At 51.3% G+C, this 26,671-nt stretch overlaps 1 protein-coding gene and 1 long non-coding RNA gene across 7 annotated transcripts in view; one reads left to right on the top strand and one right to left on the bottom strand.

Annotated features, from left to right (window-relative positions):
• CD151 (CD151 molecule (Raph blood group)) overlaps window positions 1-19,898 on the top strand; it is a 31,681-nt gene extending 11,783 nt beyond the window's left edge. For 5 of the 6 annotated variants that reach the window (XM_083839599.1, XM_083839597.1, XM_083839602.1 and 2 more), the window contains 8 exons: window positions 1,966-2,080; window positions 6,707-6,810; window positions 7,684-7,875; window positions 11,755-11,829; window positions 14,026-14,130; window positions 15,028-15,183; window positions 16,770-16,856; window positions 17,668-19,898. In XM_083839599.1, coding sequence (XP_083695725.1) covers window positions 6,727-6,810; window positions 7,684-7,875; window positions 11,755-11,829; window positions 14,026-14,130; window positions 15,028-15,183; window positions 16,770-16,856; window positions 17,668-17,727 — 759 coding nt within the window. In that variant the 5' untranslated portion in view covers window positions 1,966-2,080; window positions 6,707-6,726 and the 3' untranslated portion in view covers window positions 17,728-19,898. Of the gene's footprint in view, window positions 1-891; window positions 933-1,965; window positions 2,081-6,706; window positions 6,811-7,683; window positions 7,876-11,754; window positions 11,830-14,025; window positions 14,131-15,027; window positions 15,184-16,769; window positions 16,857-17,667 lie in introns of all 6 variants that reach the window. The other variant, XM_083839600.1, reaches the window with a different exon arrangement.
• Window positions 19,758-25,472, bottom strand: LOC310900907. Its single transcript, XR_014585452.1, has 2 exons — window positions 24,897-25,472; window positions 19,758-24,354 (listed from the first exon to the last, which is right to left on the bottom strand). It is a non-coding gene; the product is annotated as an uncharacterized lncRNA (long non-coding RNA).
• Window positions 25,473-26,671: the final 1,199 nt, after the last annotated feature.

Here is a 26,671-nt window from a genome sequence, read left to right as displayed (position 1 = left end):
TCCTGTTGAACCTAGGTGGCTTTCTGAGTTGTCTCCTCCTCTCCCAGGGCCACTGCTCACAGACCTGTCGGCAACAGGCTGGAAGGTGCTGCCTGGTGTTCTCGCTTCTCAGCAGTGCCCTGAGGCCGGGGTGAGGCCCTCCTGTGCTGGGTGCTCTGCAGGCGAGGCCGGGACTCCCTGCGCTGAGCAGCACGTCATCGTCCCTCTAGACAGCGGTAGAAGGAGGTGCAGGCTGCTTCCGAGCTGGGCTCTTGGGGAATCTCGTTCAGCAGAGTGAAATATGCTTGGTGTACGTGTCAGGGAGGAGGGACTCGGACCCAGATCTGTTCTGTGTGTCTGTCCCCCCGCGAGTATAAATGAAAATTCCTGACAAGGAGCTCCTCTGCCTGTGACCCGCCTTCCTCTTTACCCTTGAGGCACGAGTACGTTGACCTTCCAGCGTGCTGAAACGGAAGACGAAACGCTCGGCTTTGCATCCTGGGTCGTTTTTCCCTTCTGAAAGGGAGCAGCGTGAAGCAGACATAAAAATGGTAGGGCACAGGGGCTGCTCAGGGGGAGCCTGGGCTCGCATCTGGTTCTGTAACTTGTGACTGTAGGACTTTCATTTCTGAATGGCTCAGGTGCTGGGATTTCCACTGTTTCTCTCCAGAGATTTTCCCGTGGTCTAGAGGCTACAGAGTGAAGTGAATTAGCGTGTTTTTAGCTTTTACCAGAGCATTGCTTTTCCTAGGGAATGGAAGCAGGGGTAAACCAAGCTGATCGTAAGTGAACGTGTGCTGTCTGTACTACTTCAGAAAAAGGCCTGCAGGAAGCTCCCCTTGAAGATAATAATAAGTTAAAATGGTTATGAGTTGTGTGATCTGATAATAAGTAACCTTTTTCTCTTCCCAGATGGTTTGCAAACACTTCATTATCCCACCCAGGCAAGTCAGGTAATATTACTGCTTCCGTTTCCCAGAGGGGCAACAGATGAAAGACTTGAAGCCTTAGGCTGTGAAGTGAGTTACTGTCAGGGTGTAGATCAAAAGATCATTAATTCAGTATCCAAATAGAGAGGCTAGGAGACGAATTGCTGTTTGCTTCTCCTCTCCATCCTGCTGCTCACAATTAGAGGCCATTTTCCAGTGCAGCAGGCACATGCAGCCGAGCTGCCCGCCAGAAATGTGGTAAGGCTGTAGAGAAATAACACTGTTAGGTTTGAAAGCACCTTCCTTAAGCTTATTGCTCATCCAGGGAGCACTGTGCATCCGCACTGCGAGGGGGAAGCCCTGCTCTGGGAGGGTTGGCAGTGGTGGAGGAATCCAGGGGAGCTGTTTTCCAGCAGAGCCTGTTTTGATAACGTTTCTTGGAGTGAGGAAGAAGAAAACAAGTGTCTTCCCAGCACCCTTTTTCTCTGTAGGGGCCCAGTTCTGTTTCCTGATATGTTTTCTGGGGCTCCTGAGCCCTGGGAGCAGAGTGTGGATGTGTGCAGTGAATTCTGGCACTGTTTGCCCACCTCTTCCCTTTTCCCAGGCAGTTCAGAAGCACCTCCAGTGCCAGGGCTAGGAGGAATCACTTCGAAGCACTTAACCCCAGCTAGAGCACCCCCTTGTACCTTCGGGTCTTCTTCCTGAGCTTTCTCATGGAGTTTCTCCTGGGCCTTTTGGACCAGAACGAGCTGTCACCGTGGTGCCTACACAGCCTTGACAGAAGCAGGATGCATTTGCAGGATGCAGCAGACACGAACACAGACCCATTCTGGCAGCTTCCTGCCATCAGGAGGTCTTTACCGTGCAGTCTGGCTCCTCCCCATTATCCGGTGCACGCTTTCCAGTTTAATCAAATGCGTTCATAAAGTGTACTCCAAAACCATATGCTCTCTGTTCAAAGGAGTGCTTAATGGCAAAGCATCTTACCACATATCAATTCCCATGATAATCCTTCACGTAATTCATGATTCTCCGTCTCTCTTCCTCTCTTTTTCAGCTTTCCCAGATCCGGCAGAGGACCAGAGCCAGCCAGAAGAGTGGGTGGGGAAAAAAAAGCACTTGAAGAGAACTGAAGATCTGCACTGAGCTGTGGGTTGCTTCGGTGGGGAAAGGTCAGTGTTGAGGCTGTTGACCCCTGTTGGCCAGCAGTTTGGGGTGGGTAATGGCACTTAGTGCTTGTGTAAATCGGAGCGCTTCACTAAAAGCTTTGGAGTTCCTCTGCGGGGAAGGTTTGATCTAATGGCTTCTTGCCGCTCTCTGCGCTGTGCGAGATGGGCTGGCAAGCTGATAAGCAGCTGGAGGCCTTTTCGAAAGATGTTCCCGTCGGGTAGGTGAAGCAGCAGTGGCAGTAGTTTTGTTTTTGGAGAGGGAACTTGGATGGAGAGGTCATGTTTTCAACAGTTGGAGCCGGGCCTTGCTGGAGAAGGAGGTCTTCACTCAGTTTGCTGAAGACAGTAGGTTGCTGGCCCACAGCTGCATGGCACACACTGAGGAGCGCGTGTTTGTTCTGTTCCCGAGAGCTGCCTCAAGGCCAGAGTTATCTGGCCCAGCTCAGATAGATTTCAGGGCAGTTGTACCTTGCCCTCCAGGCCAGCAGCGTGCCTGCAGGCTGCGTGAGGTGGCTGTGTTTGCAGGAGGCAGGTAATGTTGGATTTGCAGCCATCTGGGAGCTGCGCTTTAGTAGCAGCGTAGGTGCAGCAGGATTTCCTTCAGCACATCGTTCTTGTGTGATGGGCTACACTTCTCCTTGGCTTACTGCTGGCATTTGTTATGGGGATGAGTGCAGTGTGAGGTGTAGGACCTTCTCTTTTGCCCCAGTTCATAACAATTATCTATAAAAGAGACAGCACTGACACATCAGATGCCATTTTTCTTGCCATCATTCATTGTTTTTAAGTATTGATTTATTTTTTTTCTTTTTTTCTTTCTTTTCTTTTTGGTTGCTTTTAATGGCCTGTGAGCTATTTCATTTGCTTTGGCATCGTTTCTTTACCATCCGTCAGATGCTGCTGCAGGGCAGGGTCTACAGAAAAAGCCTGCAGCCCTGGATTTCTTTGCTGTTTAATTAAGTACTGTACCTGTGCAAGTCGAGGCAGATGTACCGAGCAGAGTCTGCGATGACTAAATGAATGTCTAGCCAGCAGGAGTGTGCGTGTGTGCCTGCCACGTGCTTGCTGAGCTGAGATGGAGGTGCGTGCCTGTATATGCCTTTGGGTCTGCGAGGAAGAATACAGTGCTCTGACGTGGGATCGCAGAGCGAGCCCTGCCGTTGAGATTTTGGGTGCCTCAGTGCAGCCAAACAGCCGTTTGTGCGGTGCTTGTGTCGTGCAGAGCTCAGCACCCGGAGCTGGAGGTGCTCGGCTTCTGGTGCGTTCCTGTTGTCCCGCCTGTCCTAAGGATGAACTGTCATCCTTACTGTCGGGATCAGTAAGGTGAGAGCCCAAGAAAATCAGGCCGTGGAAGGGTTTCACTTTCGAAGTGCCCCCTGCACTCGTGCACCGCATGGTCTTAACCCACCTGGGAGGCTGTGGCTTGGGGTCAGACACGGCAGGCTGAGCACTGAGTTTTTCCCATGTTTTTTTTCCTCCCACCTTTGTGCATTTTGTTTTAGAGCGTTATTTCTCATTGACACTTAGGTTGTGATGTGTGAGCACAGTAGGAACTTGCTCTTGATTTCTGGCAAATAAACGTCAAAATACCTCTTTTGGTTGTGTGACTAAATTACACTGCGTTTCTTTCCCAGATTTCTTTTTAAATTTAGCTTCCTGATGAAGCTACTGTCTATTGGATTGGAGCAAATGGACTTCGTTATGGAAGTGCTTTTGGTCTTTTAGCCACTTTTTCAATTAGAAAAACATTTCCTGTTATCAAGCTCATGTCTAATTAATATGTTTTTATGCATCTGTAAATACACCCCTGTGGCAAGCCTCACTGTTTTCTGTTCACTGGAGAGCTCGTTTATAATTATCTGGGTGATTCAGAACAGACCTTTGCCTCCGTGTTTTGAAATAGAACGCAGCTGTGCGTGTTAATTAACGTTGCTTGCTCTTGTCTGCTTTCGAGAGTGCTCCGTATCACTTCTGAGGGTCTGTTATCAGGATGACTGAGGCCAGGGGCCCCTGCCCACGCCACTGAACGCTGCTTGGGGCCCGGCGGCCCCCCGTGTTCGCCAAGGTGCTGTGCTTTTCGGGTCTTGTCGCCCATAGCCTTACCCCAGCTGTAACTGGCGAGCATGGTGAGGGAGCAGCTCGCTGGGTGAGTCGGTGAGCTTGCAAGGGCCAGCCAGTGCCACCAGCTCTGCTCGGGGCTGGGAAGGATAGATCAAACAGGAGGCAGCCCTGATTGCTCTCTGATTCATGGCCTGCCATCCCCGTGTGAATCACCGCGCTCTGTAAACCCGCAGCTGTTCCCTGCCAGCGTGCTGGAAGCAGATCAATCCTCTCCTCCCAGCAGCGACGCTGAGCCACCTGAAAGGCACCGTGTGCAGTGCTCGGTGGAGCAGGACCTGCGGTGTGGAGGCGAATTTCAGGCTCGCTGTCATCTGCCTGCAAGTATCACCTGAGCTGTCAGCCTGCCCGGTCCTTGCCCAGAGCGAGATGCTGCTCGGTCGGATTTCTGAGGTCTCAGATCAGGAAGAGCTGCAAGTCTCTGTTCCTTGCTAGGGCCCAGCACCTGCTGCATGATGATCCGTGAAAATACCTGTGCTGGCTTCTTTTGGGGGGGCATATACTTTGAGGGGTACCTGTTTTGGGCTGTGCAGGTGTGCGTAGCTGTGGGAGCTTGTCTGGCTGCTGCCGTTCCTGTTCCGTGGCTAAATGGAGCCTCTGGGAGCTGTAAATCTGTCGCCTTTCATGAACAAGGCAGCTTCTCGTTGAGAACTGCAAGTCTGTTCAGAGCACACGGTGCCACCAACATCCATTCCTTCCCCCTGCCCCAGGCTTCTGTGCTGCAACGTGGTAATTAATCAACGTGGTAATTAGTGGGAGCATTGCCGGAGTTCCTGATCCTTCCAGAGGACCGGGAGTTATTCGCCTTGCTACGTGCCACCAGAGCTGCTCTCTTCACCAGTGAAAGTCCTTTCTGCTGCCAACTGGTTTGTCAGACACTGTCCTAGAGAAAAATGTTTGCGTGCGGAGGGCGAGGGGGCACGGGTGGGACCGCTGGGCATGTTCTCACCCTCACGCCCCCTGCTAGCTTTAGTAGTTTCTAAAGCACAGACCTGCCTGGGGTTTCCGAGTGGGCTGGAGTGAAGCAAAAGGAACCAATTTCCTGCAGACAAAATACAATTATGCTGCAGAATTGGCAGCTGCTCTTCCTAGCAGCAAGCCAGGCTGTAAAGCCAGATGTTGGGAACGCAGCAGGGGGGCTCACGCTGAGCCCGGCTCTGTGCCTGCCTGCTTCCAGGGAGCTCTCTGGTCCAGGACAGCCTTTTACCCTGATAAGGGTGCAGGGTCTTCAAAAGGAGAGAAAGCTACGTGTTCGTATCATTCCCCGCTGGCTGGGAGGGGGGGAAGAGGGTGGTTTTGTGGGTTGAATGCAGCTCTTGGGAAGGGAGAGATGGTGAGGATTCGCTTGTACTTTTTCAAACTTCACAGAGCTGACAGGGATGCTCCGGGCAGTGCCTTTGTCCTGGCTGCCCGGTCAGGCAGTGGGGATGTTTGCTTTTTTATTATTTATTTTTGCATCAGCAGGAGGCAGCGAAGTGACGTGGAGCTGCATTTGCTGCAGACCTCCTTAGGTGAAACCAGCTCAGAGCACAGCGCCTCTCTAACGCTTTGCCTGGAGGCTGACCCACCACAGACTCGGGGTGGTTTGGTACCTGCAGTGGTGGTTTATGCTGTCAGATCGCCTGAAGCCGGTGGTTGTGTTGCTTCCTCTTTAGCAGCCGGGAGCAGTACCCCGGGAGACAGCTGGCTGGTGAGCAGGGCTGTGAGAAATAAGCAGAGTGAAGATGGGGATTCGTTACCCCAACGTAGTGCTGGGGTTCAAAAAGGATAGGGCGTTTGGGTGGATAACAAGCACATTCCCAGTCACAGTCGTAAAGGTTAAAAATACCCAGAAGTTAGAGGGGGATCTATTTAAGGCAATTGTAATGAGCATCCGTGAGGAAAGGAAATTCTTTGGAGATGGATTATTCTGTAAATGCCAAAGACAGAGTTTCTGTCTCCCCGCTTCAGAAGTAACAGTGCGATGCCGTGGTCAGCCCGGTGCTGGGGCGTGCTGGGTAACAGCTCTGGATTTCATTTACTTTAAGTAGGAGGAGGTGAGCATGCACTATGGTGAATTTCCCTTACAGTAGCCGTGATCAGAATTGCTAAAGACCCAGTCATGGTTTTGGCTTGGTCTCAGCAAGTGCTGGGCTTGCACCACGGTAGGTCTGATCCTTCCCCCCCAAGTATTAATCTTAAGGAAAATGAATCTCCAGAAGTGACAGCAGAACGGGGAGACAGGAGGAGGAGGACGGCAGCACAGGAAGGCCACATGCTGGTACCATCTGCCTCGCTTTCACACTTTGTGAGGGCTCGTGCTGCGTAGGTCACTCGGATGGATACAAGAGCTCTTCATCTGAGCGAGCACTGCCCAGCATCCCTGAAGTCACTTGAATGGCTCGCTCGCTGTGTTAGTTCAGCTAAAGGCTGGAAGCGTGAGGTCTTTGCAGAAGGAGAATAATGCTGCCCTTTCGGGAGGAGGGGCATGATGACTGACTGGCTTCTCAAACTTTTTTTTTTTTTTTCCAGGAGCTATCTAAGCCAGAAAGATGCGTGAGTACACCGAAAAGAAGGAAACATGCGGGACCATCTGTCTCAAGTACTTGCTCTTCATCTTCAATTTCTTTTTCTGGGTAAGAAGCTTCAGCCTGTTTCAGAGGCGCTGCGGTTTTGGTGGCAAGAGTGCAGAATCGTTGGCTTTGAAGTCTTTGGCAAAAAGCTCTGACATCGGTGGAACCCACACTTCTTTTGGTGGGATGAAATCCCATCCCTTGGACTTGCCAGCCCAAGCTGCAGAAGTTGTGGTGTGACACTGGGGCCTCTGACTGTTTATCGGTCTCCTTACAAATTATAGAAAATAATGCCTGAAAAATACCATCTCCCTGCTTTCTTTTCACCTAGCTAGCATTTGTAGAGTTGGCTGAGCTCACCAGAAACGACAGAAAACCCTCCAAAAACATGACACTTGCAAAGAGAGAACAGAACTGTTAACAGTTGGGTTGGTTTCTCCGCCTTCACTCCCTGCAAGGGTCAGCGTTTAACCAGCTGGGCTCAAAGCTCCTTGCCTGCTTTCTCCCTAGATGTATAATGTTTGAAAGAGCTGTGGGGTGCAGTTATCATTCAGTGGAGGTCAATATTGCTCCTTGCTGAGCAGTGGAAAGCTTGCTGGTAGGTCGCACCCCGAAAGCTGCGGCACCTTTTTGTGTTTGCCCAGAGCAGCGTAGCTCCGTTTGGGAAGGCTCAAGTGTGTGCGTGGGCAAGTGCTCCAGGTAGCTCGCACCTCCTCCTGCCTGGGGTGCACAGCTGGCCTCCCTGAAGCTCTGCCCTCGCCAGGGCACTGCTCACCATCCCAGGGAGACCTCAGCGGGTCCTTCCTTTGGTGTGGGTTGTCTTTGGCTCGGGTCGCAGAGCTGGGGCTCATTCTGGTATCTCAGTCAGTCGCTTCTGGAGGCGAGGAAGTTCATGCACTGGATGCCCCTCATTCTCTTGCCTCTGTTTCTACGCAGCTGGCTGGTGGGGCTGTGATGGCAGTGGGCACCTGGACCCTGGCTGAGAAGAGTGACTACATCAGCTTGCTCTCCTCCAGCACGTATTCAGCAACTGCGTATATTCTGGTGGTGGCAGGGGTGGTTGTGATGGTTACTGGCATCCTTGGCTGCTGTGCCACCTTCAAAGAGCGCCGGAATTTGCTAAGAGTGGTAAGTTTTGCTTTTGGGGGCTGGGGTGGAAGGTTCTCCTTGTTTTCTCTTGAACAATGCTGGGAGGGTGGGGAAACATCTTGGTTGTGTTCTTCACTAACCCTATTCATTTGTCCCAGGGCAAATGCCACTAAGGTTTCCAGCTCCTAATGGCACTGCTGCCTTTGTCACAGGTGGTGGGGTCTACTGCTAGAGCCTTTCCTTTCATTAGCCCAAAGAATGCAGTTACCACAATGTGCTTCAAAAGTACAAAGCGTAGCCACAATGTCTATGCTGTATGTGAGAAAGTCTGTTTGGATTTGGCCAATTTCAAATAGCGTGGCTTTCGTCTCTTCCTTCTTCCCTGCCTGTCCCATATTCTCTTCCCATTTTCCAAAAGAAAAAGAAAATATGAGGGACCTGTAAGAAAACTGACTTTCATGACACTGGGTTCAAACAAAATTAACATGTTTTTTCGTTGTGTTGCCAAAAATAAGAAAGTATTCACTGAAAGTTTTCTGTAGTGGCAAAAAAAAAAAGGTTTTGGTTTTGCTTCCTCAAAAAAGCCATTACGTCTGGATAATCTGGTTTTTTTTTATGCCCTTCCTTGTGTTACTTCCTCGGCTCCCTGCTCAGCCACCTACACCAAAGTTTTTACCAGCCCTTGGGTTTCTGTTCTGCTTCCTTCCTCACAAATCTCCTTCTCAGTCTGGAGCATGCAGCATTCTTTAGTAGCTGAGCTACAGCGGTGAGCACAGCAACTGAAATAAGTCAGTGACTCTTTGGTTTCACAGAAATGAGAGGATGCTGCAATAACCCTTCACCAGCTCCTTCAGCTTTGCACGTCCCTGTTCTCCTGACTGTCCCATTTCCCCTCTTTAGTTTGGAAGAGGAGCAAAAAGAAGAGCCATGAGAAATCCTGACATTTGTACCGCTGCTTTGAAGGCTTAGTAATTCCTGTGAGAGGCACAGTAGAGCCAGGAATGGAAAATAAAACATGGAGAAGGACAGAGGGAGTGCTTTGCTGATGCTTGTTCGTTGGGCTCCTAGTCTGTAGCAGTCCGTTTTGGCCTTCCGTTGCTTACTTTCCGTGCCAGAGGTTTCCCTTTGTCTTTTTTTTTGCCTCAGCCAGAAGCTATGGATGAAAATCCGGTGGGGTTTTCTTTGTTATTCTGCCCCAGAAAACTAATACTTGTCTCTCGAGAACAAAAGGTCACTCTGAGTCCTCACACCACGCGTCCTTTCAGAGTGGCTGGTCGCGACAGGCCTATTGTCTCTCCGTGCTTGCGCTCTGCTTTGGTTGCCAGTGAGTAATGTGCACAAGAATTAGGGCCGTGCTTGCCAGGGCTGGGTGAGCCTGGCCGGGGGCCTGTGCCAGCTCTGAGCTCAGACAGCAATCCTGACAGCTTCACGGGGTCTGTGCCAGCCTGTCCCAATTCCTCTCGGTACCAGCGGCCCATGTAAATGTGGGAGGGAACGCTGTAAGCGGCTCTCCTCTCCCCAGTGCCTCCTTGGTGCTTTTAAAATCAATTGACAGCTCTGGCTGCTGTTTGTGAAACGCGTTATCTGGTTGTTAGTTCGGTGTTCTGCTGGAGCCTCAGCAACCTGGGATTTTGTTAGCTGCCTTTCTACCTAACTCTGGGTTTTAAGGGCTCACTTAATACTTTTTGGAGAGCTTTGTTACCCATCACTCATAGCTGTGCTACTTCTTTGTCGCTGCTCCTTTTTCTTCCTCGTGTCCCTCCTCAGCCAGGTGATGCGTTGAGGCTCGGGCAGCAGACGTGGAGTTTCTCACGCTGAGGTTGCCCGGGTGGCAGAGGCAGCAGTGATCCTCAGACCTGCTCAAACTTCAGCTCAGATGCCGAAGCTGCTGCCCTGCTCTCGAGAGAGCCATTTCAGCGGTCTTTGTTAGCCAAAAACCAGGTTCCAGCCAAGTCTACTACAGGCTTTCGGGTGATCCCACATTTCTTACTGGTTTCCCGGCTTCTTGGGGAGGGAGCAGGGCATGTCCCTGCAGCGCCCCACCGGAGCAGGCGTACTTCTCCTTTCGGAGCAGCCCTTGGTAAGGAAAGCCCTGTGATTCCTGGTGAAGAGCAGGGCGGGCAGCTCTGTGCTGCGTGTGTGTGTCCCCAGAGTGAAAGCTGCCGCTCCCCTATGTCAGCATGACCCGGTGTAATAGATACCTGAAAGGGGCCCTGAGGGAGCGACGGGGCTGAGATAAGGCTAATGATGCAGTGTATCAGCAGAGACAGGTTGGGTGCGTGGCTGGCAGATGCACTGCCCTCCCTCACGAGGGCTTACAGGGGCCTCGTGACTCAGATTCTCTGAGGCCCGCTGGATATGCGTTTGTTCCTATCCGGGGTAAGCCAGCAGGATGAGCCGAGCTGTGGTGCCGCAGCTCGGCCCCACCTGAATGCCACCGACATGACGACACGGAGTAGGGAGGGATATCTAAAAGAAGCTTTGCAGTTCATCGGTTGTGCTCGGTACCCTGCTGCCCTCCTTCCACGGCAGAGAGATGATGTCAGGGCAGGAGGGCATAACCATGTCCCAGCAAAAGAAAGGAAGCCTTTGTGACAAAGCACCCCGATCCTTTCTTGCCCCTTTCAGCCTCCTGTGAGCGCCGGGACCAGCCTTTAGCTATCCCACACGCTGCTGGGTGACTCATTCCCCTGGTATGAATGGGTACCTTGTACAAGGGTATGCACAGACTTTCGGTGTTCAGCCGGGGCAGAGCGGGGCTGGGGAGTGAAAGCTCGAGATTGTGTGCTCAGATTAAAGCCTGGCCTGCAGATAAAACCCAGCTGGCCTTCCTCTGCAGCTGCTGAATCCCAGCAGGGGGAGAAGAGGAAACCTGAGCTGCGTTTGTGTCTGTGTCCTTACACTCCTGCAAAGGAGCTCAGAAATACCTGCCTCTACCAGGCGAAGAGGGGCGCACAGTGCGGAGAGTAACCCTTGTGTGACAAAAATCCACCTTGCTGTGACCAGGACTTGACTGCCTTTCTGTGTGCTGGGGAGAGGCGGTTTCACACCTAGCTACACTTACGGGGGGCTGTTTGCTTCGCCCCTTGGGAGGAGACATTTCCTAAGCTCAGGGTAAAACAGAAAATGGGAGATGTGTTGTTTGGTCTGTCCTGAGCAGGACAAGTCTTGCAGGGAGTCTTTGCACGAGGTCCTCGTTACGGCTGGAACTGGTGCCCCTTTAGCTTCATCTACAAAATGATGAATTCAGTGGCAGTCATAGAACAGCCTGGATCCGTAAAGTAGCTGCCTAGTTCTAGTATAAATCCATCCACTTTGATAGCGCACTTTAGCCAGTGCTTGAGTCCACAGAAGTCACTTGGAAGACAAATCCATGGTTTAAACTTGTGCTTACTCAGTCTGCTATATCTTTGGTGAAACGGGCCCTCTGTTGGCGTATTGAATCACCATTATAACGTGTGTTTCTCCACAGTAACTTAATGAAATGCCCTAAACAGTATCAAAACAAGCAGAAATTTCAGATTTTTTTTTGGTACTGATGTCTGAAGCAGGTATTTTCTGTGACATTGAATGTATTCAGCAGGTTATCCAGCAACCACTCTCTTCTGTCCAGTGATCTTATCTCAGTTGCCTGCACTTTTCCATTCTCTACATCCCTCTGGCTGTGCGGGTTCAACTCGCGCTTGCTTCTGCTTGTCTTCAGTTACCGTGTGTTTGTTTTTTTTTTTTTCTTTTCATCTGTGGGATTGTTGCCTTTCTACCCTGTTGAGGTCCTAGTCCCAACTGGTGCCTTTGAGAGCTCCTGCAGAAAAGCACCAACAAAGACAGTGTTATGCATTTTGCCAGCTAGTAGTAAGCCAGCTCCGAGCTTCTCCTCACGTTCTGTTCTAACATCCTGCTTTTCCCGTTATTTTACAGTATTTCATATTGTTGCTGTGCATCTTTCTCCTGGAGATCATTGCTGGAATCCTGGCTTATATCTACTACCAGCAGGTGAGTGGGCACAGGTCATGGAGACTCAAACCAGGGACAGAAAACAGGGATCATTGTCCCATTTCTCCAGCCAGAATTGGGCTTGGAGGCTTGGGACCTAGGGTCTGACTGGGGTTCATCTTTCTACCTGTCCGTACTCACTTACTGCCCCATACAAAAGAAGGCCTTGGATTATTTCACTGCTTCTGACAAAGTAGTAATGGTTATACTTGGGAGGCTGCTCGGCCTTGCTGCTCAGCTCCTTCCTGTACTGGCAGAGGTGGTTCAGCTGCTAGGTTCTTTCAGGTCATGAAGTTTTTGAGAGCTTTACTTCACCAGCCCAGCTGAGGGGCTGGAGAACAGCATGGACTCCCAGCAGCTGCAGTCCTGACTTGGCAGGGTTGCAGCTGCAGAGAGCAGAGGCTTAAATCATCGGTTTGGTTTCAAAGGGGGTTTAGCCACCAGGACACAAACAGCCTGGGAAATTGCTCTCATGTCTGGAAATTGATTGGAAAGGGTGAATTAGGATTGTTGTCAAGTGGCTGTCTGAAAAGCAGCTGGACATCCCATCTTATTGGCTTCGCTGTTAGGTTCCTTGCCTTTCCCTTTTATTTTGGGACTCCTGTGCTTTGCGTCACCAAGATGGGCACTGGCACTTTGTGAGAAGCAAAAGAGAGCTGTAGGTTCGCTTGTTTGATAGTAGCCAAGAGGGAGCAGTGGAGCAGGTGTACGTATTTAACTGGGAAAGATCAATCCCGGGAGCATGGCAGGAAGCCAGGGTCTATCTATGCAAAGCCACTAGGTTCATGTATGCCAAAGGATGAAGAGGAGCTGATCCTCCTTGTTAGGCTGAAATAAGGGATGACATATTCAGAGCTGTAGCCTTGAGTGCTTTAATTCACTCAGGGGCATCTCTGATCAATAGCTGCACTTTCCCCTTGCCCTCTGGCTGACAAATGCCTGTTTTTTCCTGGTTGCAGGCTGCTTGCTGCTTGCCACTGTTTTTATTTTAGCCCTTGCTTTGGTATCTAAGGCTTGCGTTTGTGTGTGTCTAAACTCCTTTTCTTTTGTTGTTTCTGTTCCATGCTGCAGTTCTTCCCTGTGAGCCTGCAGGTAACCACTTTTCTCCCAAGTAATAATTCTGCTAATGGACTCTCCTCTTTATTTGCTTCTGATGCCTTCCAGCTGCTGAACCTCTTGCTTTCTCTTTATTACATTAAGTCCTTTGCACTTCTGTAGAGCTTCCCAGCCCAGGATCTCAAAGCATTTTGCAAATGTTAATGAATGAAGCCTCATATCGTCTCTGTGAGGTAGGTGTTGTCCCCACTTGACACATCGGGTTGGAAAAAACAGTGTATCCAAAGGAAAATAAACTGCAGACTGTATTTTGCCCGGTTCAGCATAACGAGATGCCTGACCTTTCGTTTACTACTTGCCATATAGAATAAAAGGTGTATAGAGAAGCTATCTCTGTAAAGAAGAATTTAGCTAGATTAAGAGCCTCCACAGGAAGAAACGTTTGAATCCAATCCCCTGAACATGCCAGTGGTTTATGACAGGAGTGTTTTCAGAAATGATGCACTTAAAAAAAATAAAAAATCAGACTTCATCTGTCTGGCTTTACAAATTTGCCACCATTGTCAAGAAATGCCTCGGAATACTCTTGCAGTCACACCCTTAATCCCCTCCTGTGCCATCCTTTTTGATGTCGATGCGAGAGCTATTCAGACCACACGGCTTCAGTCCAATGTGCCCAGGACTCTCTTCCTGCTCCTGAATAGACAGATTGGGTTTTAGTATTTTGTCACAAGCTTCAGAGACAGAAGGCTGCATGTGGATCTCATGGACACATTTGTATTCAAGCAGGCACAGTTTTGTATTCTGTTCTGATGCAAGCATGTCTTGGCAGTCTCTCTTGCATATGCGAGGTGAGGACCTGCATGGTGATGTGTAGCACAGGCTGAAATTTGTCCCAGAGGCACCTCCTTCCAGTCACAGAAATGGAGGCATGATCTTTAATCAACTGGAAATAAGTTCACCTGCTTCCTGGAAACCAGTCCAGTCCGACCCTCGAGGATGACCTTGAAGGAAGCTGTAGCTTCCCCGAGGCTTTCTGTTCTCTTGGACCAGAGGCGATGAAACGTGCAGGGCTCTGGGTCTCCCTGAGGGGTGCTGAGCTTGCCCTGTGATTTTATCCCACTTGTCTCTTCTATTCAGCTGAGTATGGAGCTGAAGCAAAATTTGAAGAACACCATGACCCAGAAGTACCGCAAAGAGGGAGAAGAGAGCGTTACCAGCGCAGTGGACAAACTGCAGCAGGAGGTGGGTAGCGCTAGGGCTGGGGAGAACGAGTGCAATTGCAGGGCTTAAAACCAAAAAAGCCACAAAAAGCTTAAAACCACAAAAAGCGTTGTGAGCTCTCGTTATCCAGCATACAGGCTGCTGCCTCTGCCTGAAGACAGGCTGGGCGTGGTGCAGGGCCTGGGCTGCATTACCAGCAGAATTGCAAGGGGGGCTCTCTGAATCGGATCCCCAGCAGGATGTAAGCTACACTTGAATTGCTCCCAGAGTGAACTGGAGCTGCCAAGTCACTCTGACAGCTGTTTCGACTTCCCACATTAAAGCTTTGGAAAAATTGCCGACATTTTTCATTAAGCTCTTCAGTACCCCAGAGAGCAAGATGTAATGAAAGAAGAGCATTCCTGCTGCTGTTGCTAGCTGTGCCTGGCTCAGGGGTGGCTCAGGTTAGGGCTGTCACAGGTCTGACAGGCTTTTTCGCAGAAAGGATGCTTGTGGGCAGCCATGGGTGCAGCAGTTTCAAAGCGGGGGGCCTGCCACGCACGGTGCCCTGTGACCAGGTGCGTGTGCGATATTAACTGGTAATTCAACTTGCCCTGTTGCCACTGCTGGCACTCTCCAGCCCGGTAGTTAGGAGCTGAGGCAGCTGCAGGTGCCCTCTGGTTGCATCCCAGCAGTGACAAAAAGTCACAGCTACTAAAAGATGGGTGAAGCTGCTATTTAATGGCCGTTTGGGCGACTGTTAAAACAAAGGTCGCTGATAATTACAGCAGTCTAAAAGAACCCACGCCAGTGAGATTGTTGGAGGCTCCAGCAAAGTCTCCTGCAAAGGAGGATGCAGCCCAGGGCTTGATGTGGGGAGGCTGGAGGGAGGAGGAAGCTGCAGCGCTCGTGGGCTCAGCCTGTGCTGTGTGCTTGCAGTTCAAGTGCTGTGGGAGCAACAACTACACGGACTGGGCTGACAGCGTGTGGATCAGATCTTCCGAGGCCAGCGGACGGAAGGTCCCAGACAGCTGCTGTAAGACGATAACCGACCTGTGTGGCCGAAGAGACCATCCTTCCAACATCTACAAAGAGGTAAAAATCAAAGGGGGCTTCAGAGCCTCCTGTCACAAAGTACACGAAGGTGGTGGGCTGGAAGTGAGGGTGCTGGGTTGATGCTGCCCACCGTCGGTGACTTGTTTCTGTAGTTGAGCATTCAGCCTTCCAGGCTCAATCTGAAAAGCTTCAGGGAAGAGAAAAATAAAATAAAATAGAGGAGTCAGAGTGTCTGGGTTCCAGCATGCAGGCTGCTATTGGAGAAATGTGTGTTCATGGCTGCCAGTGCGGGATCATAGCCAATGCCCAGTAAATACGGCATGGGATAAATGGTCTGCATTTCACAGGTGGGGCTGTGGGCTGGGCAAGGAAAATATTTCAAATCTGTCTCAGGACTGCTTTCGGCTTTTGCAGGGAACCTAATTTGTAAGAGAGGATTGCAAAGGAAAGGGAAGGAAAGCAAGGAGATGTTCTGCACTGCTTTATTAGATAAAGAGAAAAATAGTAGATTATATTTGTTATTACAGAGTATGCTGGTGACGGGGGATTGGGAGAGGTTGTTGCTTCTGGCAGGAGACTTGGGTTTGAGCCCTCCACTTGGTACAGCTGCTACTTGGTCAGGGACAAATGGAGATAGTTCTGCTCCCTGAACGTGACAGGGATTTGACCTACAGCATGAAGGAACGGGATATGAGGAAGGAAGAGGGCTCCCTAGCAGACAAATCAAGCCAGTTCCACTGGACTGCAGTCAGGACTTAAAAGAGGCTGGAGCTGGGCTGGAGGGGCTTGCTTCTCTTCCAGAAGAAGCAAAATGAATCCCAGAGGAGCTGTGTAGCTGCTCCTTACAGTTGAGGAGGGCTGTGGGTGAAGAAAAGGCCCCTTCAGAGCAGGTATTTCTTCTCACAGTCTGTGCTTTGAGCATGGCTCGGAAGTTAGGGGGGTGAACAACATCTGCCATTAAGCCAGGCAGCTCAACGTCTAAGTCAGAGCTCAGAACGGATTTTATTTTGGGGAAGAAGAAGAAGAAGAGGGTCAGATCAGGACGCAGGAGCAATCGTTTCAGATCAGCGCAGCTGGGGCTGACTCTCGATCTAGTACAGGCATAGGAAAAGAGAGGCCTTTGCCATCCCTCCCCGGAGAGCTGCATGCTCGCTCCTTCCCTTTCTGCCTGTGCGTGTGTAGGTGTCTGTGTTCAGTGTAAACTCCTGGGGCTGGAGGGCCCCCAGCACCCTTGGGGCACTGCTGCAGCCTACACAATAAATCCCCCTGATGTTACCATGGAAAACCTGCCTCATTAGATTAAACAGTTTAATTATTTAAAGGGAACTCTTCCAGAAAATTCTCGTACTGCTTTATTTTTGCCTTATGACAACAAAAAATTGGGCCTGAAACTGGGAGGGTAAGATCACGCTGCCAGCCAAGGACGCAAGTGAAAGGCAGAGGCAGGCAGCGCCTGGCTTTCCAGCTCCACACTAAAACTCATGGCTCTCAGAAATAACAGCAGGAGGAATTAGGGTGCTCACAGACACTGCTTTGCAAGGATTGCAACTGCTGTCTTACAGTGAGGCACAAGGAGTTAAATTAAGGATTGTTTTCCCTGTCCCTCCTCCTCTCTCTCCTTGCAGAGCGGTTGTATTACCAAGCTGGAAAACTTCATTCAGGAGCATCTGAAAATTATCGGTGCAGTGGGGATCAGCATTGCTTGTGTGCAGGTAAAAGGATCGCGTGGAGTTTTGGGGTTGCTGGGCTGAAGTTAAAGGAACCCTGGAACTGAAGGATGGGAAAAAAAAATTGAACATTTCAGGTTGAACATTTCAGGTTTTTCCTTGCCTGGCAAAAAGAAGCTGCCGTGTAAGAAGTCGCCAGCTACTTCAGTGACCCCAAGATTCACCAGCTCCAAAGCAAGAGCCTCCTCTGCCTGTCTGTGACACTTCTGGCACAGGAGAGACAGATTTCTGCTCCAGGGCTGTGAGAAACGTAGTGCTGGCCGTGGCTGGTGCTTTGGCAGCCTGAGAGAGACCTCTTGTGGGGATGTGCCATGATTGCCCGTGCAGCTAAAGAGCTGGAGGAGTTTCCTACCCCAATTCATTAGCTCTTGTTAAGTAACCCAAAGTTCCTCCCCTGGCTTTGTGGCACCGAGGAGTGGCACTGTGGGTCAGCGAATGATTAGGGAGAAGGAGAAGGGCAAGGGGGGTAGGACGTGGATGCTGCCACCCCATTTTAGCGGGGGGAAGGCAGCCAGAATATTCTCTTCTTCCAGATGCAGATGTGTCTGGGAGTGGTTCCTCCTCCTTTCTGTCCTGGCAAGTAGCCAAATTACATCCTAGAGAAGCTGCTGATGATTAATTACGAGGATTAGCACCGATTATGCTCTCTCCTGTTCATTGCAAGCTGGAGAGCTGTATCCCCAGGCCAGAGCTAGTTTGCCACTCCAGTCTGGGGCCAGACCGTTTGCAAGCTGCTGCCTCCACTGCATCCATTCTGTTTTCTCACACGTTCCTCTCTCCTCCTTCTACCCTGTAGATCTTTGGGATGATTTTCACCTGCTGCTTGTACAGGAGTTTGAAGCCGGAACCATATTAATAGCTGTGGGAACTCTGTCAGCTCCCCCTCTGCCACTCCCTTAGCGCCTGCCAACCTCACTACCCTCCACCATCACCACAGAAGAGTCTGCAGCCTGAGGACTTGGCTCTACCATTACACGCCTCTCGAACAGCCTTACCTGCCCCTTCAGGAGAAGGTCACCCTCCCTGTTGTGTACAAGGCAGCCAGGAGTTCAGCAGGTCCTCTTCACTGTCAAGAAAGAAAAGAGCTGCGGATCTTCTGCTGGAAGCTTTAGCAAAGCAGTCCCTTGATTATAAGTACAAAGCAAGATTTATCTAGGGCCATTTCTCTTGGGGCTCTTCCTGAGCCAACACGAAGGTATCAGGATGCTACGCAAGAACCACGGTTCGCTCTCTGAGAAGTGGCTCAGCAGCACCGGGCATTGACTATGAGGACAGATGATGTTTCTGCGCTGAGCTGGAGCCAGAGCTGAGTCTCTCATACACTGAAGATTTCTCTCTCCCCCCCTGTGTGTGCGCTGAGGTCCTAACACAGCTGGTCTCCATATGAGAGGATGCCTGCCCGGTTGCTTGGGGCACGAGCTGCACTCCCTGCTGCTCGGGAACACAACTTGGTGCGGCTGAAATCTTGTCACGACTCCAATGCTGCCACAATGTGGGTGCCTTAGGATTTCTCAGCAATCCTTCCTCCTCTTCCTTGAAGCTTCCCTGCAACGCAGTGCCATCAGGAACCACAAGAAGCCTGCTGCCTCCTTGGGCTTCTAGATCAAAGATGTTGGACTACTTTCTAATTCTTTTAGGTCTGGTCTGGTTTAGGTAGTGGCTTCCAGTGTGAATGAGAAAACTCACGGTTGTTTCTTGCCTGCTCCCTGCTGAGATTTGGGGAAGAGCTGGTCTGTCTGTGGAACTGAGGTGCCTTGCTACCACTTGGCCTGTTTGGTTAGTGCAAAGACCTTATCACGTCTCTTGCATGTTGAGACGCACCCTGGGCTCGATGGTCTAATTAAAACCTCCCGGCTTGTTCTCTCTTGGGTGGGAAATGAATATATACAAATGTTGTATCAGCCTCCAAGGAGCTCATTAATCAGATGAGGGTTTTCTGGCTTTAATGAGATCTAGAAGCCAGCTTTCCAGACCATCTCAGCAGTAACCATTAGAGTCAGCTTCACCCAGTCGCCCCAGTGTATTTTGTAAATTGGTAGTGCTGGGTTTAACTGCCTGATTAATTAAATAGATTTAATTAACTATTATTTCTGCACTGGGATCCTGGATACATACAGGACATAGACCTGGCTGTTGCCATTGACTTAGTGCCACTGTCATGCCAGCCTGAATTCATAGGATCTTCTGTGTCTCTCCTGTCCCAGGGGTTTGGGTTGTTTTCTTCCTAATTGTCCTGGAAGGGGTTCTCATCGGGAATCTTGTTTTCACCATCCCAGTAGGCCTGGTACAACCCTGAAGCAGAAAGGGCTGCAGGGATTTGAAGTTTCTAGGCTCTGAAGACAAGCCCTTTTATGAGCAAAGTAATTTATTCACTCTCTTGGCCTTTTGGTGGTGCCCTGTCCCTTGGCAGCAGGCAGTTAACACCTGCAAAATCACCCATACCCCTAAAGGGTTCTGCAGCGTTGTGGGGGTTTTGATTCACAGACCAGAAATCCAGGACTGGCTCCTGCGGGGGGGGGCGAAGGGTAACAAAATTCTGAGCAGGTAAATCTGAAACTCCCCCATCAACATCGGCACCGTGAAATAATCCTTAACACTAATGCGAAAAGAGAGGCGGAGGAGCTGAGCTGTATCCTTGGTCCCACAGCAGTGGGAAAGAGGGGAAAGAGATCTAAATTATTGTGTAATGATCTAAAGGAGAAACCTCTAAATTATTTCTTGTTTTATATTCAGGTTCCTGACAAGTATTGACTACTAACTACGAGGAAAATATTGAGCATGTTGCTTGAAGCAATATTTCTAGTTTCTTAAGCATATCTTCTTAGCTGCCTTTGCCTGTTCCCTTGAAATACATTGTACGGGGTTGGGAGAGGCCAGGAAGAATGAGATAGGAACAGCAAGTTGGCTTGTATCCACTGAGTCGTTTTATACATTTCTCTGTGTAATAATATTCATTGCTTTTTTTTTTTTTTAACCCAGTTTAAGTTGCTGGCCAATAGGAAAATAAAGCTTAAGATTCTGTACTTACTCCGTGTAGCAAAATGAAGGGGACAGCGTGCGCTGTGTGGGTTTTGTGGGCTCCTCAGTTCCTCGAGGACCTGGCTGCAGGATGAACGAGGTTGTGTGTGGGTGCGCTGTGCTGCTGGGTGTTTGCGCTCCACGGTGTGGTGTTGGCCGTACCTACCCTGCACGACAGATGTGTGAAAAAGGGAGTAGAGCTGCCCTTCGCTATCCTTCGGGATGTCAGGTTGAAAATTACTCGTCGCACCTTTGAAAAGTAGCTCTATCCAGCCGGGTGGAAATGCCTGCCTGCAGCTGGTGGGCACGGCCACTCGGTGGCTCTCAGGGCTCAGCTCTGCCTGCTGTGATTTCAGCTCCTGTAATTCAGGTGGCTCTGATCCAAGCTGCTTCCCTCGGTGTCGCCAAGCCCTGTGCCACCGAGCCTCTTGCTTACCTTCATCCTCCAAGCCTCGGCCGTGTCGCTGCTGGCCCCTGGCTAACTGGGCTGCCCCTGGGACGGGCGGCGAGGCAGAGACCCGCTGAACGCACTTGGCTGGAAGCAGGAACCGCTTCGTTCCCCCCAAGGGGAACTGAAGCCCCCCTTCTGCAGGGCTGTTGTGGGGTGGCACCTAGGAAGGCTGTAGCACGGTGTCTTTCAGCACAAAGCAACTGCTTGAAAGCCATTCCGTGCGTTCTTGTTTGAATTGGCTTCTGCAGTGTCTGTGGTGGGGCTGCAGCCACCATTTCACAGCCTCCCCCTGGGCCGTGCAGCCTCGGGCCCCTGGGTGCTGCCACCTCTTGGGGCACGAGCCCCAGTTTCTCTTTCCTTCCCCCCACCCCTGGAGATTTGGGCTGCACAACTTTGCTGCTCACAGCAATTAGCTCAGCTGATGCTCTGCTCTCGGTGCGATGTGGGGGCCAGCACAATGTGCTGGGGATAAAGGGGAAAACAGGTACAACAATAATTTCTGTAAAGGTCCAGCTTGGGAGCAGTCACTCCATTTCCGCACACTTTCAAGAAAGCCTGAGTATTTCATGCTCCCCTGCAGGGCTGCATCTAACCCCAAACCAGTTCACAAACATGCCCTTTCTGTTTCTTCCACTGAACTGGGAGGAATTTTCCCCCAGAAAGGTCTTGGTGCCCTGTTCTCTTGCTGTTTCAAAAGCTTCCCTTTGGTGGGGGGTTGTAATGTCCTGCCGGGCTTGGGCTGACCAAGGCTGCAGTGGTGGAGAGAGGGAGCGGAGGACTGGCGATGATAATCTCCTCCATCACAGGATGCGACAGACACACTGTGCTTGGCAAATGGCAGAGGGGACTGAATGATCTCCCCTGTCCTGCTGTGAAGCCTGCCCAGAAGGACACGCACTAAACCATGCTCCTTGCTGGGAGGCCGCGCGTCTGTTCCCCTTCTTCCCTGCTTGCTTCCTCCACTTAGCGGCTCCCGCAGCAGAACAAAACGAGCCTAATGGGTACAGCCCTGCTTCGGCCGCCCTTGGCGCAGGAAGGACCTCGCAGTCCTGAGTGCTCTTGTGCCGGCGTTGAGCTCGCTGCTGAGCTCTGACCCCAGTGCCTGCTCCCCAAAACCCAGGGCTCCCAACACCCCCTCTTTGCCTGGGGGGCGCAGGAGGCTGTGAGCTCCCATCCCGCTTTTAAACCATCGCAGCACGTCTCCCGTCCCACATGGGGCTGCTTTGTGCTGCCGTGGTGGCGGGCGCCTGCACCCCTGGGAGAAGACGCCGGCTGCTCCGCACCCCTGGGAGCTCTGCTGCTGTCACAGCAGTGACAAGAGATGTCTCAAGCGGTGCAATGCTGAACTGAGGCATGGGTGTGCCGAAAAAGCCAGGGCAGAGGCTGGAGAGGAGGCAGCAACAGGAAGGAGATTTTTGTGGTGCCTCCGGAAAAGTTAAACTCCTTGCGGGGAGGGCGATGCTCTCAAATGAGCTATAATCACACAGACAACAGGGATGCCAGTGCCCAGCAAATCCGGTGAGTGAATCGCTCAGTCGCAGCAGCTCAGGAAGCGTGCTGGGGATTTGGAGTCCTTGCTGCAAAGGCGGCTTGCTTTCCCAGCTGCCTGCCTCAGCCCAAAGGGTGCTGCACGCGCTAAGGCCATCGGCACCAGCAGCTCGCTGGCTTACAGCTCCCCCCCCTGCAGGAAAGGAGCTGCTGAGCATCAGGAGTTTCCAGGCTTTCTTCTTTTCTTTTTTCTGAGTGGTGACCTGTCTTACAAGTCCTGCCTCCGCAGGGCCCCGTGCCCTGGCAGGGACTGATCCTGCTGCGGTAGAAAAACATCGGAGCCCCGCAAATGGTAAAAGGAGGGGCCCCAGGTGGGCTCGAAGCTGCTCCTCGGCTCCTGGCTGGCGTGGGTGTTGGTGGGTGCCGGAGGACGTGGGGCAGATGCTTGCAGGGCTGTGGAGCAGCTCCAGGATATTTGGAGTCGCCCCTGTCCTCTTGGGGACGCCTGGGCACCTGCAGGCTGAGTGCCTCCTCACGCCGCCCACGGGGACACAGGTTTCTACTTCTTGGCTCAGAAATGCTGCGGCACCTTTAGGGATGAGCCCAGAAGCCCAGCACAGTGCAAATGTGCTTGGTCCCTCCAGAGCCAGGGCCCTCTCCCTTCCCAGCAGAGAGACGTCCCTTGAAGCCTCCACGTCACCTTCGGAGGCTTTGTGAGCTCCCCAGCCCGGGATTAACTCGGGACCAAGGCAGCCTCATTAACCCGGAGGTGTCCCATGACTGTTCTGCTGCCTCCCCTGCAAACAAATTAGCCTGCCCCTGCCTAATTGCACCTCGCTGATGACAGGAGGTGGTTGCATCCATGCTGCTGTCCCCTGCTGTACTCCCGGCACATATCTCAGCTGCGATAAAACCTCCTCTCTTTCCTCAGAGAGCTGCCTGGTTAATCCTCCTGTAACCTTCCCGAGCAGCCTTTATTGCCTGGTTGTTTCCCTCACGTCACTTTATACGCTTTGATTTCTTGCTGCCCGTTTGGGGACGCAGCGCTCCGTGCGCTAGGAAACAACGACCCAAAATACGAGGCCACCGGGCTAAGCTCTTGTGACGGGGACTGCAACCACTGGCAGCGCTCTGGGAGGATGCCAGCTCTGTCCCTCTGAAATAGCAGCTGACGTGGTGACAAAATGACATCTGAAGGGCTGGAGAGGGGGGCCCCTGCGCTCCCCAGCCCCACAGAGGTGTTGCTCCAAGGGCACGTGGAGCAAACCCCGAGCGTCTGCAGCCTCCACTCTCAGCTCGTCCTTCTCCCACACGTCACTCCTCTCTTACTGGCACGCTTGCTGAGCACTGACAGGCATTATTTGTTCTTTATCTAAATTAAATCTTGTTGCATTTAAACGCCCAGCTTTCTGAGATATCCCAGGCTAATTCCCGTTTTGTCCTTCCTTGTGTTTTCCATCCCTCCTATTCCGTCCCGATCCACAAACGTGATCAATATTATAATTTATTTCCTTTTCCCCTTCTCACCTCTCCCACCGCTCTCTTCCAGGACTTTAATGAAAGTTTTTAATAGCGTTCAATTCAAGGCTGACCTGCTGTTTCCTTTGCCTGATGCCTCGTGCTCTGCTGATGGGCTCATGAATGATTCAGCTGTTTGGTCTGTATCTGGCAGCTGTGACAGAATTGCTAAAAAAAAAAAAAAACAAAGAAAAAACACCACAAAACACATTTCTGAGGGTGGCCAGATCTCCAAACTGAACATTCCTGAGCCTCAGAACAGGAACCTGAGCCCTAAAGCGCAGGATCACAAAGAAGTCTGCGTATATATGAAATACAGTTTTCAACCCCAAAAACCCCACACCAATCCAACTGTATTTTACAGTTTGCTCGCCACAGCTAATGGCACTGAATGGGGCTGGTAAAACAGCAGCTCCAACACGTGTGGGCCTTTTGTGCCCTGTTCACCAGCAAAAACCAGCCCTGCCTTCTGGAAACGAACTGAGATTAAATGCATGGAGGCGAGGAGGGGTGGTTCGGGTGCTGACTGGGAGGACAGGAGCTCAGCATTAATTCCCCACCTTGCCTGGAGGCGTGAGATGCAAGGCCCCTTCCAGACACCACTGAGCACTGCGGAAAAATCCACTCGTTAATTCCTATCGGTGTTTCTTTTCCCCCTGTGCACAAGCAGAGCTAATCATTTTTCCTTCTCCTCGTCCCCTCAGATTGAAAACTTCCTTTTGCTGCCTGCACAAGCTGTGCCGAGCCGCACGCAGCCGCAGTTCAGCCGCACCACTTAAGAGCTGCCGTAATCGAAGCAGCAATAAACATATTGCTCCAGAGCAGTTAATGACCCCATGAAACTGCTGAACTCTGGTGACACTCCTCTTCTGAAGCCATCAATGGGAAACGCAAATCCATGCCGAACTGCTGCCTCTGCTTTAGCATCAGCAATTTCTTCTATTTTTGCTCTGTTGCGTAAGCTGTAGCTTCAAATAAACTCGATCCTGCTACTGCAGGCAGAGGCTTCTGGAATGAGAACACAAATAAATTCTGCTCTCCATGCACCACTGGAGATGCTCTCGGCTCGCCGATTTAGGAGTCAGGGCCCTTCCTGGGTCCACGGGTGCTGTGAGCTCCTGGGGGGGCTGTGGTGCCACAGCAGCAGGGGAACCGGCCCCAGGAGCTAGGCTAGAGGAGGAACACGTAGGATTTAGGCAGTTGGGTGTCTCCTTGGGGAAACAGCTGGAAGGAGATGGCTCCTGTTCCACTTGTGGGGAGCCAGCTCAGAACAGGGGCACTTTGCTGGCCAGCTTTTAGTGCTGCTTCTCCCAGGAAAGGGTCCTGGGGGCAGGTGGGAGCCAGGAGCACAGCCCTCAAGCCCTCAGCTCCTCCACGTGCCCCATGCACAGACCCTGCAGGCATGGGGCTGGCTACAATTAAGGCAATTATGCCTTTATTAAACCTAATTGAGCTAATAGCTTTTTTCCAGCCTACATCCCCGCTCCCAGATAACCTTGTGAGCCAGGCTCTGATCTCCCTTGGAGGCCTTGTACGAGGCAAACACTCACCTCTCATTTCCTCCAGCTAGTTAATCCTGCCCCCGGCCCTGGCAGGGCGGCCGGAGATGTTCCCAATTGCTCTTAACAAAGCCAGTTGGCACACAGGGGTTATTTGAAGGCCAGAAGAGGCTCCTGGGAGGGAAGGTCTGGCATTTTGGTGGCCTCTGCTTGAGCTGGGGGCATGTGAGAGAGGAGTAAAGGCTGAAGTACCACTAGGACTACTTGGTTATGACCTATAAGGATGAGCGAAGAGAGATGTGGGCCACTGCCCGCACTTACAGGAGTCAGGCGTGCGTGCGCTTGCTCTGTCTCCTCAAGCAGCTAGAAAAGCACGAGCCTCCTTTTTCAGATGGTATTTGGGGAAAAAAATAGATGGAAAAGGTCTGGGAAAGTGGGCTTAGAAAGGGTAAGTGGAAAAAGCGACGCTGTGCAGAGGGGACCCTCCCTGTGAACATCCAGAACCAACAGTCAGAGTGCCAGGAGGAGCTGTGCTTCAGTACCAACCCCAGCTCGAAGCCCTCATATCCTGTCGATATCTCCTTTTTGGTTGGAGTGTAGCAGGCCTCAGATCCTCTGCATCCCCACCTCCAAAACCCCAGGGGCTGAACTCAAGCCTCCTCATTGTTTCTTCTTGGATATAAGGGTGACTGATACTGGCATGGGCTGGTGCTCAGGTTCAGCCTCAGAGTCTGCTGAGAGATCCAGACGCCTTCTCTTCCTCTTGAGGGTGCTGAGCAGCACCGAACAGGGCTCAGCAGACACGGGCCAAGCCCCAGTATGTTGCAGTGATTTGCATCACTCTAGGATTGCCAGGTGACAGCATACTTTCTGCGAATATTTTACAAGTTTTTCAGGATTCTGCACTTGTTCAGGGGTGAAGTTCGAAAACTCCGGTGGTGCCCAGTGTCCTACGTGCCTGCCCACATCCTCCCACACCCTCTGCTGCTCGTAACTACCCAGCCTTGGGGTAGATCTCTGCGTGGTATTCTTAAATAGCTGTTTAAACTTAGACAAAACCAGAAACCCATGCAGGAGACATAACAGTAGGATCATGCAGATTTGAACATCCCAAGGACATCTGAAGTGTCAAGAACTAGTGTAACTCGCATGGAGGAGAAAAGGTAAAGAGTATACTTAATAGTTTCCATGAGAAGGTTCCTGGAGTGCAGGAATGATGGCCATACTGAGTACAAATAGCCGATTAAGTTCATGGTTGGTAATAATATGAGCACATTCTCATATATGCAAATTGCCAAAACCATAAACAGACTTAGGCCAGGCCCCAGAGTTGATAAACAACAAGAAAGGAGTTAAGAAAAACAACCTTGAGAGAAAATAAAGCATTGCGAACAAATAAATCAACACTGTGACCAGTGCTTGGATTCATCTCATGTAGTGCTTATAACAAATTTGTTTTAATGTGCTCAGATCTGTCGTTGTCTCAGCGACGCTGGGCGCCAGAAGGACTGCTGTGCTTCCACCCGGCCCAGCAGCAGGAGCTGCCGCCTGCCAAAATCACCTCAGGGAGGTGACGGAGCTGCAGGTGCCTTTAGGCACCCCTGGTGCTTCGCCTGCTCTGCTGAGAGGTTCGTTTTGTTTCTCTTTCTGCTTCTTTCCTCTCAGACGTGTGGGTGGCAGAGGGGGGCAGCCATGTTGGGGCCCACTCCCCATGTCTGCGTCCTGTCAGCGCCGGGGCCTGCTTGCTGTGAGGCTCTCCAGCAGCTCTGCAGCTCCTGCGTGGCCCAAAATGGTGGGGACGAACAATCAAGCAGAAATAGGTGGCA

This window comes from Anser anser, assembly GCF_964211835.1.
Source record: "Anser anser genome assembly, chromosome: 5".
In the NCBI taxonomy this organism is placed as follows: domain Eukaryota; kingdom Metazoa; phylum Chordata; class Aves; order Anseriformes; family Anatidae; genus Anser; species Anser anser.
This window is presented reverse-complemented; position numbering and strand designations above follow the sequence as displayed.